The sequence below is a fragment of the Salmo salar genome, chromosome ssa01, assembly GCF_905237065.1.
Source record: "Salmo salar chromosome ssa01, Ssal_v3.1, whole genome shotgun sequence".
Lineage (NCBI taxonomy): Eukaryota > Metazoa > Chordata > Actinopteri > Salmoniformes > Salmonidae > Salmo > Salmo salar.
Window position 1 is genome coordinate 162,054,113 of NC_059442.1, and position 16,492 is coordinate 162,070,604.

The window sequence follows — 16,492 nt, forward strand, 5'->3', positions numbered from 1 at the left end:
TGGGGATGACCAGCGAAATATACCTGCTGGAGCGCATGCTACGGGTGGGTGTTGCTATGTTGACTAGTGAGCTGAGATAAGGCGGAGCTTTACCTAGCAAAGACTTACAGATGACCTGGAGCCAGTGGGTTTGGAGACGAATATTAAGCGAGGGCCAGCCAACTAGAGCATACAGGTCGCAATGGTGGGTAGTATATGGGGCTTTGGTGACAAAACGGACATCCAATTTGCTGAGTAGAGTGTTGGAGGCTATTTTGTAAATGACATCGCCGAAGTCAAGGATCGGCAGGTGAGTCAGTTTTACGAGGGTATGTTAGGCAGCATGAGTGAAGGAGGCTTTGTTGCGAAATAGGAAGTCCATTCTAGATTTAATTTTGGATTGGAGATGTTTAATATGAGTCTGGAAGGAGAGTTTACAGTCTAGCCAGACACCTAGGTATTTGTAGTTGTCCACATGTTCTAAGTCAGAACCGCACGTTTTACTAGTGTTTAAGAGCAGTTGGAGGCCACGGAAGGAGAGTTGTATGGCATTGAAGCTCATTTGAAGGTTTGTTAACACAGTGTCCAAAGACGGGCCAGATGTATACAGAATGGTGTCGTCTACGTAGAGGTGGAACAAAGAATCACTTTGAAAGTTGATAAACTTGTAACCTCACTTTTGAGAAAATTATCCTTGAATGTTTTGGTACCTACTAGAGAGCTCTTCTTTGTCTACACCCATTCAGCATCGTTCACACCCTCTTAAGCTTTAGCCTCACCCAACTCTAAGGATTCACATGTGAGGCCATGTACTAAACAACCAAAGATTTCAAGACTAAAGGCTGGTTTATACTACGGGTGTGTTCGAAAATTTTATCTGGACAGCCAGAGAGTGCTCTGGGCGTTCGTAAACTCAGAGCGTTGTCAGATTGTCCGTTCATAAATTCAGAGCGTTTTTCTCTCTGAGTGTTCAGAGTGCACACTGGACGCTCTGGCCGAGGGGTAGGGTTGATCCGGGTGTTTTGACCACAAAAACAGCAGTCAAGCATCCAAGCTAACTGGCTATGGTTGACCAGCTTCCTAGCTACTTCCAGACACAAATGAGAGAACACCTCACTCTGACCATTTTACACGCCCTAGCAGAGCTGGTTAGGCTGTTTACATGTTACCCAGAGCGTTGGTGACTGCAACTGTGTTGCTGGCAACAATTGAATTACGCTTTTTTTTTGCCAACGTTTACTGACACCGGCCATATACAACGGGTGTTGAGCGTTCGTAATTTGTCAGTTATTTTACCAGCTACGTCTATCGACAGTTGTGATATAATGAACATTCTAATTATATGGATACTTGCATAGTGGAATATTTTGTTCAGGCATGTAGCTAGCTAGCTAAACAATGAACCATAATCCCAACTCATGATGTTACTACCCTGCATAAATCTGCAGGTAGCTAACCAACCAGGTTCAACATTAGCTGGCTAACATTAGGCTATAACTAGCAATGCAAATGGAATAATATTACCATACAGATCATACAGATAATACACGTAACATTAGCTTGCGAGCCAGCCAGCCAGCTAATGTTAGCTAAAGTTAGCATTTTTGGGCCTCCCGAGTGGTGCAGCGGTCTAAGGCACCGCATCACACTGCTAGAGGCATTACTACAGACCTGGGAGTCCCAGACCCGGGAGTCCCATAGGATGGCGCACAATTGGCCCAGCATCGTCGTCTAGGTTAGGGGAGGGTTTGGCCTGTGGGGCTTTTGTGGGGGGCCGGGTGCCTGCGGCCTGACCGCGGTCGCCAGTTGAATGGTGTTTCCTCTGACACATTGATGTGGCTGGCTTCCGGGTTAATCTGGCGGGTGTTAAGGAGGACACATGACTCCACCTTCGCCTCTCCGTTGGAGAGTTGCAGCGATGAGATAAGATTGAAAATTGGGGAGAAAAAGGGGTAAAAAAATAACTAAATGCATTTTGATAAAAAACTAAAGTTTACGTTCAAATGGCTCTCCTGTGAAGTAGTGACATGTGACATACACCTCGTATCCTGAAACAACTCACATTTATTCCTTGTGCTATTATTCTTTAAATATTTTTCTATTTTTCTCTCTGTATTGTTGGAAAGCGCCCATAAAAGAATAATTCAATGTTACAGCTGTTTTTTATGAAGCATGTGACAAATAACATTTGTTTTGATTGATTTGGTTCTCTGGAAAAAGTAACAGTTATGAGATTAGCACTGAACAACAACAAGTTGTTCTAAAACAATATTGAGAAATGTGAGTCTTGCTAAGTACTTAAATCTGGGTTTGGGTCAACTCCATTCCCAGTAATTGAATTACGATTCATGAATGGAAAGGTCCACAGCGACCATAATGATCCATTTACGATCCGTTTACTGATTGAATTGACTGAATGTAATTGACCCCAACCCAGACATTAACTTAACTCAACTCAGACTTTAACTTAACTCAACTCAGACTTTAACTTACCGTAAATTCCGGACTATAAGCCGCTACTTTTTTCCCAGGCTTTGAACCTCGCGGCTTAAACAATGACGCGGCTAATATATGGATTTTTCCCGCTTTCAATTTTTTTTTTCTCCAAAAAAACACATTCGGTGACGTGCTCAGTTTTTTGGCGGCATGAAGCTTTCATTAGACCAATGAAATTGCCGAATGGGTTAAGGTCAAACAACTTTTTTGTTTACTGTTTAGATTAAATCGAGCGCTCTCAAACTTCCCATCATTCTGATTACAGTAGTCATTTTGTCACCCTCATCATGGCAAAGACACAGAGAAATGCATATGATGCAGCTTTCAAGTTGAAGGCGATTGATCTGGCTGTTGGAAAAGGAAATAGAGCTGCTGCACGGGAGCTTGGTCTTAATGAGTCGATGATAAGACGTTGGAAACAGCAGCGTGAGGAATTGACTCAGTGCAAAAAGACAACTAAAGCTTACTGCTAATTGTTTTTTTTTGTTACAAGCCGTGTTTCGTTAAAGCCTATTTATTTTTGTTACAAGCCGTGTTTCGTTAAAGCCTATTTATTTTTGTTACAAGCCGTGGTTCGTTAAAGCCTGTGTAAAGCTAATTTGTTTCAATGTACCGGTAGGCACCTGCGGCTTATAGACATGGGCGGCTTATTTATGTTCAAAATAAATTCAGTGGGTGCGGCTTATATTCAGGTGCGCTTAATAGTCCGGAAATTACGGTAACTCAACTCAGACTTTAACTTAACTCAACTCAAACTTTAACTTAACTCAACTCAGACTTTAACTTAACTCTAGGGTGTAACTCTAAGGCTGTGGTGGTGTTAAATAATGCACACCTGTGAGAAGGTGTGTCCCTGTATGTGGGTGTGTCTGACCCCTGTGGGTGTGTCTGGCCCCTTTGGGTGTGTCTGGTCCCTGTGGGTGTGTCTGGCCTACCTCTCCCAGTGGCTGCAGACGTTGGGGTCCTCCAGATTGAGGGAGGAGGTGGAGCGGGGCAAGAAGCAGTACATCACCGCCAGGAGGATAGTCGCGTAGTGCCACAGGAAAGAGGAGGCGGCCATCTTGGGTGGAAGCTACACCTGGGAGACGACAGCAGACAGAAATTAGAATCCAGCTGCTCATGAGTTGGTGTCCTGTCTTTCCTGTAGTCGGTTGTTATAAACACATTTGAATAGGTAACTTGAAGTAAACGCAAGCCTTCGATATCTATTGTTGTGTGTGTGTGTGTGTGTGTGTGTGTGTGTGTGTGTGTGTGTGTGTGTGTGTGTGTGTGTGTGTGTGTGTGTGTGCGTATGTGTGTGTGTGTGTGTGTGTGTGTGTGTGTGTGTGTGTGTGTGTGCGTGTGTGTGTGTGTGTGTGTGTATGTGTGTGCAAAAACAACCGACAAACACAAATTAAAACTGGTACTTGACTTCATCTCGCCGTCAGAATGCCTACGGTTACAGTGACAGCTTGTGGTGTGGGGACAGGATGGTGAGTCTATTCCCCCACAGAGCTCCTCACTGTTAGACAATTAGTACAGCGTCTGTGTAAACGTGGCCCAGTGGCCACTCCACGGGAATGACACACTTACAGTGCCTTCAGTAAGTATCCCCTCCACTTGACTTTTTCCACATTCTGTTGTGTTACAAAGTGGGATTAAAATGAATTAAATTGTATTTTTTTGTCATCGATCTACACAAAATAGTCTGTAATGTCAAATTTGGAAGAAACATTTGAATATTTATTACAAATTAATGAAAAATAAAACACTAATATATCTTAATTAGATAAGTATTCAACCCCCCGAGTCAATACATGTTAGAAACACCTTTGGCAGCGATTACAGCCGTGAGTCTTTTTGGGTAAGTCTCTAAGAGCTTTGCACACCTGGATTGTACAATATTTAAAATAATTTCAAGCTCTGTCAAGTTGGTTTTTGATCATTGCTAGATAGCCATTTTCAAGTCTTGACATATATTTTCATGCCGGTTTAAGTCAAAACTGTTACTAGGCTACTCAGGAACAATAATTCTTGCCTTGGTTAACAACTCTAGTGCAGATTTGGCCTTGTGATTTAGGGTATTGTCCTGCTGGTGAATTAGTCTCCCAGTGTCTGTTGGAAAGCAGACTTATTGCAAACAGGATGCATGTTTTGGAAGATTTTTTATTCAGTACAAGCTTCCTTCTTTTCACTCTGTCATTTAGGTTAGTATTGTGGAGTAACTACAATGTTGTTGATCCATCCTCAGTTTTCTCCTATTACAACCATAAAACTCTGTAACTGTTTTAAAATCACCATCGGCCTCGTGGTGAAATCACCTCTCTGGAAGGACACCTGTATCTTTGTAGTGACTGGGTATATTGATACATCATCCAAAGTCTCATTTATTAATTTATCTGTGCTTGAAATTCATTAATCGATTGAGGGACCTTACAGATAATTGTATGTGTGGGGTACAGAGATGGGTTAGTCATTAAAAAAATAATGTTAACGACTATTATTGAACACAGAATGAGTCCATGCAACTTATTATGTGATATGTGATTTGTTAAGCACATTTTTACTCCTGAACTTATTTAGGCTTGCCATAACAAAGGGGTCGACTACTTATTGAGTCAAGACATTTCAGCTTTTCATATTTTATTAATTTGTAAAAAATTCAACAACAAAAAAGACCACTTCGGCATTATAGGGTATTGTGTGTAGATCAGTGACACAACATCTCAATTGAATCAGTTTTAAATTCAGGCTGTATGTAACACAACAAAATGTGGAAAAAGTAAAAGAGTGTGAATACTTTCTGAAGGCATTGTACCTCCCAATGGAGTTCACTACAAAGTTCCCTTAAAGAGTCCATTGGAGTGTTCTTCAAAGTGCAGTTCTTCGTAACCTTACTAAAAGTTCCACTGTCAATACTTCTATAAGTTCAATTTCACCCATCAGGCTTAATATTTGGCTTACTTTCATGGCACCCTACTCTAAGTACTGTACTCAAAGTCCCTTCGGAGGGCCCTTCATAATTCAGAACCCATAGTTCACAGAGGTTAAAAATGCACTTCACAGTGCCCTGCCTTCACACTAATATAAAAAGATACAAACCACATAAACATTCCCATATGCGTAGCATAAAAAATGCTTTTCAGAAATATACAGTATGCGAATAAATCCACTCGCAGCATGAATTGACACTGCGGCACAAAAAAATCCTCACTAACCATCTGCTTTCCATCAACACCCATTGGATCCATTTGCTTTGTTAGTTTTAGTCACTGCAACAGATTCCAGAGAATGCACTTGTAAAAGAGGTTTTAAGAGGCCCTGAGTTGACATGATGTTGAGCACCCAAACCCCAAAGAATGACCTTGTATGCCCTCACGGTCAATGAGAACAGAGAAAGTCAGCGGTGAGGAGGATGACAACACAGAGCCCTGTAATTCGGACCGTGAAATACTACTGATGCTTTTGTTCATTGAGTTATTCAAAATTCGAAAAGCACTCGCACATCTGAGCTATCTTTTTTGCAGGTGCATGAAAAAAAGAAGAAACCCGCACACTGCTTTTGTTAGTATCACTGTTCTTGAAATAAGCTTTACGTATCGGCCTCAAGGCCTTTGTCAGCGGCTTCATTGAGTTATGAAATAATGTCACAAGAAAAGTTCTCGACTATTCATAATTGTAGCCTAAAAATAGGGCATGATTCGAAATGGTGCGATGTGGTAAGATCAAACATTAGGTTATGCCACTCTGTTTAATCGTTTCATAACAGAGACATACTGACGTTGACGTATCTCCATGATGTTACTTACAGAATATGAAGAGTGACTTTAGTTTTCAAGTATAAGGTATTAAAACCATGACGTTTGCATTCTCCAAGACTTCACATCTTATGCCAAATCATCCAAAGTTCTATTTCTGTAGCATTTTGACTCATTTAACCCCAAAACGTAAGCGTCTCCCTCAAACAGTATGGCATTTGTTTCATAGTTTACCAGAATGACAGGATTCAGCCAACAGATTGTTGGTTCCAAAACCGTTGCTGCTATTTGTGATCCCAAGCCACCAATAATGATAAGGGAGAGCCACAAGCTCCAGGCGTATCCTTTTCGTCAAGTAAGTGGTCAAAAGTAACCATTCAGAAGATATTACCTTTGCATATAAAAACAAAATTATCTTGACAGTAGTCAACAGAGTTTCAACCATATTTCAACCATAAATCAATATACAACAGCAAATAGAAGTGGTCGCAACAACAAAAAATTACCCGCTAACGGTTGTTATTGCATTGTTTTCCATTCTGAGGGGACCAAATTGAAGACAAGCACTGGACTCCCCTACCACTGACGTTTCCTTCTGTGGTACACTTTGAATTTATTTGGAGTCTGTTTCTCATCCATTCTGAATTTCTCCTTGGTGGGGCATCTGTGTGGCAAACCCCAAAAAACTGACTGCTTCCCCACATATAATTATTGGGCTTCATTCAACATCGTTTACTGTCTATTGTTTCATTTGAAGTCTTCTAAGATAAATATTCATTTTCCCAGTACAGTTTTCAGAACATTTAAGAAGCTTTAACTAGATGTACAGTATATCTCCAGAATGAAGCTGAATTGCTATTTATGACAAGACCTAGTACCGTACATTGGATGGAAATATTCAGGACAGACATAACTACATAACTACTATGTGAAAGATCCTCAAGAGCACATTACAGTGTCTTCAGAAAGTATTCACGCCCCTTGACTTTTTCCACATTTTGTTGTGTTAAAGCCTTAATTTAAAATGCATTTTGTGAGATTTTGTGTCACTGGCCTATACACAATAACCCATAATGTCAAAGTGAAATTATGTTTTTAGAATTTATTTTACAAATTAAAACTGAAAAGCTGAAATGTATTGAGTCAATAAGTATTCAACCCCTTTGTCATGGCAAGCCTAAATAATTTCAGGGGTAAAAATGTGCTTAACATGTCACATAATAAGTTGCATAATAAGTTGCATGAATGAGTACCTCATCTCTGTACCCCACACATACAATTATCTGTAAGGTCCCTCTGTCGAGCTGTGAATTTCAAACACAGATTCAACCACAAAAACCAGGGAGGTTTTCCAATGCCTCGCAAAGAAGGGCACCTATTGGTAGATGGGTAAAAATAAAAAAAAGCAGACATTGACTATCCCATTCAGCATGATGAAGTTATTAATTACACTTTGGATGTTGTATCAATACACCCAGTCACTACAAAGATACAGGTGTCCTTCCTAAATCAGTTGCCGTAGAGGAAGGAAACCACTCAGGGAGTTCACCATGAGGCCAATGGTGACTTTAAAACAGTTACAGAGTTTAATAGCTGTGATATAAGAAATCTGAGGATGGATCAATTACATTGCAGTTACTCCACAATACTAACCTAAGTGACAGAGTGAAAAGAAGGGAGTCTGTACAGAATAAAAATATATTCCAAAACATGCATCCTGTTTGCAATAAGGCACTAAAGTAAAACTGCTAAAAATGTGGCAGAGGAATTATCTCTCAATGCCTAGGTTTACCTCCACTGTACTCACATCCTACCATACCTTTGTCTGTACATTATGCCTTGAATCTATTCTATCGTGCCGAGAAACCTGCTCCTTTTACTGTCTGTTCCGAATATACTAGACGACCAGTTCTGATAGCCTTTAGCCGAACCCTTATCCTACTCTTCCTCTGTTCCTCTGGTGATATAGAGGTTAATTCAGGCCCTGCAGTGCCTAGCTCCACTCCTACTCCCAGGTGCTCTCATTTGTTGACTTCTGTAACTGTAAAAACCTTGGTTTCATGCATGTTAACATTAGAAGCCTCCTCCCTAAGTTTGTTTTATTCACTGCTTTAGCACAATCTGCCAACCCGGATGTCCTAGCCGTGTCTGAATCCTGGCTTAGGAAGACCACTAAAAACCCTGAAATTTCCATCCCTAACTATAACATTTTCCAACAAGATAGAACTGCCAAAGGGGGTGGTGTTGCAATCTACTGCAAAGATAGCCTGCAGAGATCTGTCTTACTATCCAGGTCTGTACCCAAAAAATTCAAGCTTCTACTTAAAAAAATCCACCTTTCCAGAAAGTCTCTCACCGTTGCCGCTTGCTATAGACCACCCTTTGCCCCCAGCTGTACCCTGGACACCATATGCAAACTGATTGCCCCCATCTATCTTCAGAGCTCGTGTTGCTAGGTGACCTAAACTAGGACATGCACCCCGGACATCCTACAATCTATGCTTGATGCCCTCCATCTCACTCAAATTATCAATGAACCCACCAGGTACAACCCTAAATCCGTAAACACGGGCACCCTCATAGATATCATCCTAACCAACTTGCCCTCCAAATATACCTCTGCTGTTTTCAACCAAGATCTCAGCGATCACAGCCTCATTGCCTGCATCCGTAATGGGTCTGCGGTCAGACCACCCCTCATCACTGTCAAACGCTCCCTAAAACACTTCAGCAAGCAGGCCTTTCTAATCGACCTAGCCTAATCGATATTGACCTCATCCTGTCAGTAGAGGATGCCTGGTTATTCTTTAAAAGTTCCTTCCTTACCATCTTAAATAAGCATGCCCCATAAAAAAAATGTAGGACCAGGAACAGATATAGCCCTTGGTTCTCTCCAGACCTGACTGCCCTTGACCAGCACAAAAACATCCTATGGCGTTCTGCATTAGCATCGAATAGCCCCCGTGATATGAATCTTTTCAGGGAAGTTAGGAACCAATATACACAGGCAGTTAAGAAAGCTAAAGCTAGCTTTTCAAGCAGAAATTTGCATCCTGTAGCACAAACTCAAAAAAGTTCTGGGACACTGTAAAGTCCATGGGGAATTAGAGCACTTCCTCCCAGCTGCACACTGCACTGAGGCTAGGAAACACTGTCACCACCGATAAATCCACTATAATTGAAAATTTCAATAAGCATTTTTCTACGGCTGGCCATGCTTTCCACCTGGCTACTCCTACCCCGATCAACAGCTCTCCACACCCCACAGCAACTCGCCCAAGCCTCCCCCATTTCTCCTTCACCCAAATCCAGATAGCTGATGTTCTGAAAGAGCTGCAAAATCTGAACCCCTACAAATCAGCCGGGCTAGACAATCTGGACCCTCTTTCTAAAATTATCTGCCGAAATTGTTGCGTCCCCTATTACTAGCCTGTTCAACCTCTCTTTCGTATCATCTGAGATTCCCAAAGATTGGAAATCTGCCATGGTCATCCCCTCTTTAAAGGGGGAGACACTCTAGACCCAAACTGCTACAGACCTATATCTATCCTTCGAAAGCCAAGTTAACAAACAGATTACCGACCATTTCGAATCCCACCGTACCTTCTCCGCTATGCAATCTGGTTTCAGAGCTGGTCATGGGTGCACCTCACCAACGCTCAAGGTCCTAAACGATATCATAACCGCCATCGATAAGAGACATTACTGTGCAGCTGTATTCATCAACCTGGCCAAGGCTTTCAACTCAATCAATCACCACATTCTTATCGGCAGACTCAACCGCCTTGGTTTCTCAAATGATTGCCTCACCTGGTTCACCAACTACTTCTCTGATAGAGTTCAGTGTGTCAAATCGGAGGGCCTGTTGTCCAGACCTCTGGCAGTGTCTAATGGGGGTGCCACAGGGTTCAATTCTCGGGCCGACTCTCTTCTCTGTATACATCAATGATGTCGCTCTTGCTGCTGGTGATTCTCTGATCCACCTCTACGCAGACGACACCATTCTGTATACCTCTGGCCTTTTTGGACACTGTGTTAACTAACCTCCAGACGAGCTTCAATGCCATACAACTCTCCTTCCATGGCCTCCAACTGCTCTTAAATGCAAATAAAACTAAATGCATGCGATTCAACCGATCGCTGCCTGCCTGCCCGCCTGTCCAGCAACACTGCTCTGAACGGTTCTGACTTAGAACATTTGGACAACTACAAATACCTAGGTGTCTGGCTAGACTGTAAACTCTCCTTCCAGACTCACATTAAGCATCTCCAATCCAAAATTAAATCTAAAATCGACTTTCTATTTCGCAACACAGCATCCTTCACTCATGCTGCCAAACATACACTCGTAAAACTGACTATCCTACCGATCCTCGACTTCGGCGATGTCATTTACAAAATAGCCTCCAACACTCTACTCAACAAATTGGATGCAGTCTATCACAGTGCCATCCGTTTTGTCACCAAAGCCCCATATTTATTTATTTATCCATTATTTTACCAGGTAAGTTGACTGAGAACACGTTCTCATTTACAGCAACGACCTGGGGAATAGTTACGGTGGAGAGGAAGGGGATGAATGAGCCAATTGTAAACTGGGGATTATTAGGTGACCGTGATGGTTTGAGGGCCAGATTGGGAATTTAGCCAGGACACCGGGGTTAACACCCCTACTCTTACGATAAGTACCATGGGATCTTTAATGACCTCAGAGAGTCAGGACACCCGTTTAATGTCCCATCCAAAAGACGGACATCCCATCTGAAAGACGGACGTCGCATCCGAATATACTACCCACCACTGCGACATGTACGCTCTCGTTGGCTGGCCCTCGCTTCATACTCGTCGCCAAACCCACTGGCTCCAGGTCATCTACAAGTCTCTGCTAGGTAAAGCTCCGCCTTATCTCAGCTCACTGGTCACCATAGCAGCACCCACACGTAGCATGCGCTCCAGCAGGTATATCTCACTGGTCACCCCCAAAGCCAATTCTTCCTTTGGCCGCCTTTCCTTCCAGTTCTCTGCTGCCAATGACTGGAACGAACTGCAAGAATCACTTAAGTTAGAGACTCATATCTCCCTCACTAGCTTTAAGCACCAGCTGTCAGAGCAGCTCATAGATCACTGCACCTGTACATAGCCCATCTGTAATATAGCCCATCTATCTACTTCATCCCAATACTGTATATATTTATTTATCTTGCTCCTTTGAACCCCAGTATCTCTACTTGCACATTCATCTTCTGCACATCTACCATTCCAGTGTTTAATTGCTATATTGTAATTACTTCGCCACCATGGCCTATTTATTGCCTTACCTCCCTTATCCTACCTCATTTGCACATACTGTATATAGACTTTTTCTACTGTATTATTGACTCGTTTATTCCATGCATAACTCTGTGTTGTTGTATGTGTCGAACTGCTTTGCTTTATCTTGGCCAGGTCGCAGTTGCAAATGAGAACTTGTTCTCAACTAGCCTACCTTGTTAAATAAGGGTGAAAAAAAAAAACATGTATATCCTGAATACAAAGCGTTATGTCTGGGGCAAATCCAACACAACACATCACTGAGTACCACTCTTCATGGTGGTGGCTGCATCATGTTATGAGTATGCTTGTCATCAGCAAGGACTAGGGAGGTTTTTAGGGTACATAGAAACAGAATAGAGCTTAGCACAGGCACATTTCTAGAGGAAAACCTGGTTCAGTCTGCTTTACAACAGACACTGGGAGACAAGTACACCTTTCAGTAGGACAATAACCTTAAACACAGGGTCAAATATACAGTGGAGTTGCTTAACAAGATGGCATTGAATGTTCCTGAGTGGCCTAGTTACATTTTTGACATAAATCGGCTTAACAAGCTATGGCAAAATTGAAAATGGTTGTCTAGCAATGATCAACAACCAACTTGACAGAGCTTGAATAATTTTTTTAAGAATAATGTGTGAATATTGTTCAATCTAGGTATGCAAAGACTCACCCCGAAAGACTCACAGCTGTAACAGGGGCGAAATTCTGATATCAACTTTGGAGGGGACAATTACATTCAATATTCTCAAGAGCAATTCCTGAGGGGGGACACCAAAAGTAGTGCTGTAACACATAGCCTACGTTTAATATGGTAAATGTATATTGAGGAACCAAAGAAATAAGGTGTTTGCCGTACTCCTAACTACCGGTACCCAAAACTACACAACTAATCACAACAGCAATACCATTGCCTTTAACCAATCTTAGTTCAGTCACCAGTTTAAGTTGAGAGTGGGGGTATCCATGGCATTTTCCAATTATGTTCCTATTTTACAAGTAAAAAAAATTGAGAACCTTTCATAATGTTGCCAAACAAAGACTCAACAAACTTACCTGACACTCCCTGACTCTGCCAGTCTGTCCCTGCATATCTGTCCCCAACTCTGCTGTCTGTGTGCCATCTGTTGCCTGCTCTGCCTAATGACATCATTGTGAAACATTTCCATTAGAATTTCATTTCTTTCTAATGAACATTTTATCAACTAGTCTTTGAGATATTAGGCTACTAGGGTTCTTACTTTGCGTTTTGGTTTACTGAAAAATACTCTGATGTCTGTCTTTTTTCTGCCATTTTTCTGCCATTTTTCTACCTGGTTGGCTACACACACACAGTATGTAGGTTATTTACAGTAGGAGATGGGCTTCTATCATCTTATCTTCTATCATTCTATATGGGCTTCGATCTAAAAGGTAGCTAGCAAATGTGAAACGGATTGAAGTGACAAGTTGACAGCTGTATGAGTTCACCATTTACACAACATGTGCTGCAACCTTTTGTAATTTTAATAGTTTGTTTCATATTGGCTGGCTTCTAACAATAGCTGAATTTGCAAAGCTAGCGAGCACCAATTCAGTGGTGTTTGCTATAATCCTTGCTACCCGGGTTAAATAAAGGTGAAATAAAATATATAAATAAAAGTTCCCTTGCGACAATTTAGCTTTTGCAACGAGACCATTAAATAGATTTCAAACAATGGTAGAAGAGAGTGTAGTTCTGTTCAGTTTATCGCTAACCTTATCACAGGGACTTTGAAGCACTAACTTACATGCATGCTGATCTTGAAATAAATTGACGATAGCAAAGATTCCATCTTTGACGATGCCACATAAATGGAATAGGTACTAGCTAGCTTAATAGTTAATATTTGCGCGCTAGCTCTGCATATTCAGCTAGTGTGTGTGCGCGATTGACTGGATTAACCTCACGTCAGTTACGTGCATTGAGTGCCTTTCAGACAGTAGATACGACCTCTACGTTACCTAGCAAGCTAAGGAACTGGCAGTGGATCAAACCATTGTGAGGCAAAGGGTGGGGGGGTCGCAATCTTTTGAAACTTAAAAACGCGCTATTAAGTGTCCATAATCAGCACAATTGCTTTCATTGCGTATTATTAATATCATTTAAATTACATAGTTATGTTTCAGTGATATATTGGGGGGGACAAATCATATTTTTCCCAGGATGGGGGGGTCGTGTCCCCCCCGTCCCTCCCGAGATTTCCGCCCCTGAGCTGTAATCGCTGCCAACGGTGATTCTAACATGTTCTGCCTCAGGGTTGTGAACGTTTACGTAAAATATGATATTTCTACAATTCATTTTCACTAAATTTGCAAAAATGTTAAACATGTTTTCACTTTGTCATTATGCAGTGTTGTGTGTAGCTGGGTGAGAAAAATATATATTTAATAAATGTTGAATTCAGGCTGTAACACAACAACATGTGGAATAAGTCATATGCACAACATTATAAGCAGCAAATTCTCTACCCGGGGAACATGTCCCCATTACGGTTCCCCACATGTATTATTTTCCCAAATTCCACCCCTGCGCACACTATTACAACAAGCTAAATCTACCACAATCATCACATCGGAGATACAGAAGAACCTGTGCGTGTGGAAAGGTTGGATCAGCGTCACACATTGAAAATACAAATGTCACTGATCTGACATGCTTTGATACAAATGAGCCCTATCAAATCTCAGAAACCTTCTCGGGACTTTTTTGAGGGCAGTAGGAGGGAAGGATGTATTCTTAAAGTATTAAAACAGGTCCAAACTGGCCCTGTCCACTGCCCACTGAGTCATCACTTCCTGCCTGACTCACAGAGGGTGGAAGGGTGTCAGGGGCAATGTCCTTGAGACCCAAAGCCGGTCATTTGTATATTGCAATACTTTGTGCAGAAATCCACGTCTCGCCCGCTTCAGCCTCCCCATCCAGTATTTTACAGGCAAGACTGCAAAATGGGAGGGGGAAAAACCCAAGCCAACAATGCATCCCATTGGTGCAAGCCCATCCCTGTGCCATCAAGGCCCTAACAGTGTTTAGTCTCAGAGGAATCCAAAACCTCCTTTTGCTAATGGCCATGTTGAAACCAGTTTGCTCTCTCTCTCTGTCTCTTTCTCTCTGTCTCTGTCTCTCTCAATTTTCTATACCTCCTGTCTGATAGTACACTGCTTAGACAAAGCATCCCTGGCATCAACAGTCATGTCACATCCCAGGCAACTGTCCATGGTAGAAGTCTATGGCAGCACATAAACAAGTAAAAAACTAAGTAAAAATGCAGCACTGGCTCCAAATAGTATAATGTTTCTTTGATGATTTTTAAACTTTGAATCTTTGCGTGCAAGATTTAGATTACAGCTTGAAGGGATAGTTCTCTCAAAGAACTTTCAGAATTTGTCAGAGGCGTTTAAATAAATAAAAAATCCCATTGTGTGTAGTGTAAGACTAGCTAATATGCAAAATAGTCTACAAATCAAACATTGTTAGTGTGGCAGGTTGGGCCTCCTGCCAGGATTGAAGCTTGTAGTGATAGAAAGACACCACTGGTGGATGCAACTTCATGTATATGATGTGACCACGTTGCTTCTACAGCTGCTCTCCATGTCTCTCTGCGCTAGCTAGCTAACCAAATAAAAGGCTAACCACCAGGGCTGCATCTCGGCCTCAGGCTAGCCTCCCGAAACCCCAGTAGAAAGAGGATGTTGGAAGTCTACGAGACGACGGGCTTCTGCGGCCTCTCGCTGATGACAGTGTGTCTATGCGGGCGGTTAATGGGGGCACCAGGGGCTCGCTCTCCGGTTTCACTGAGCTAACGGGCACAGCTGCACCCACCCCGCAAAACCCCAAACCCCCTCCCCGGGACAACTGCAGCAGTTCACAAACAAGGGTGTTGCTGTGCGTGTGAAAGAACCCTACACACACTATACACACCACTCCTGATGCAGGGCTTAGGGGGCCAACAGGGCTTTGATATGCTGTGCATAGCAGGCCAGTATCGGATGCCCCGGGGAAGTTCATCCAAGCACAAACAGAGGACGGACTGAGTCCGTGCACAAAATATTCATTTGCCAAAACATGCAGTCTTCTTTAGGCACTTCTGCCAACGTGGGGCTTAGCCGTCCAAAGTTAGTTCACTAGAGAACTATTCAGAATTGAGATTATGAAATGACAAGCTGTTTTACACAGTATATGCTGGTTAGTGGAGTTGTCAGTTATGACAGCAGTGGTTAGTACAGTCAGATATTGAAGAGTGGTAAACAGGCAATAGCCAATTGGTGCATAGGGTGTAACAGTTTTGGGTGATAGGGGACGATCAATCCCCAGCTAGCGCATAACATTCTGAGAACCATATGTTTCTTAGAGCTTGGTGAGAGCGTGGTTCGTTTCAGAATGGGTGGCAAGGAATAAGTTAGTCCTAAATATTTCAAAAACTAAAAGCACTGTATTTGGGACAAATCATTCACTAAAACCTAAACCTCAACTAAATCTTGTAATGAATAATGTGGAAATTTAGCAAGTTGAGGAGACTAAACTTCTAGGAGTAACCCTGGATTGTAAACTGTCATGGTCAAAACATATTGATACAACAGTAGCTAGGGTGGGGAGAAATCTGTCTATAATAAAGCGCTGCTCTGCACTCTTAACAGCACTATCAACAAGGCAGGTCCTACAGGCCCTAGTTTTGTCGCACCTGGACTACTGTTCAGTCCCCAAGTCCAGAATAGACTATGGGAGGCACACAGTACTACATAGAGCCATGACTACATGGAACTCTATTCCACATAAAGTAACTCAAGCAAGCAGTAAAATTAGACTTAAAAAACAGATACAAATACACCGTATGAAACAGCAGGGACTGTGAAGCAACACAAACATAGACACATGAATACAAACACACGATAACATACGCACTCTACTCACACGTACACATATATTTAGTGTTATAGATATGTGATTG

The 16,492-nt window shown here is 42.1% G+C and overlaps 1 protein-coding gene across 2 annotated transcripts in view; it reads right to left on the reverse strand.

Annotated features, from left to right (window-relative positions):
- The window catches only part of megf10 (multiple EGF-like-domains 10), a 116,588-nt gene that overhangs the window by 85,138 nt on the left and 14,958 nt on the right, over positions 1 to 16,492 (reverse strand). For both annotated transcript variants that reach the window (XM_045693502.1, XM_014143939.2), the window contains exon 2: positions 3,411 to 3,553. In XM_045693502.1, coding sequence (XP_045549458.1) covers positions 3,411 to 3,535 — 125 coding nt within the window. In that variant the 5' untranslated portion in view covers positions 3,536 to 3,553. The remainder of the gene's footprint in view (positions 1 to 3,410; positions 3,554 to 16,492) is intronic.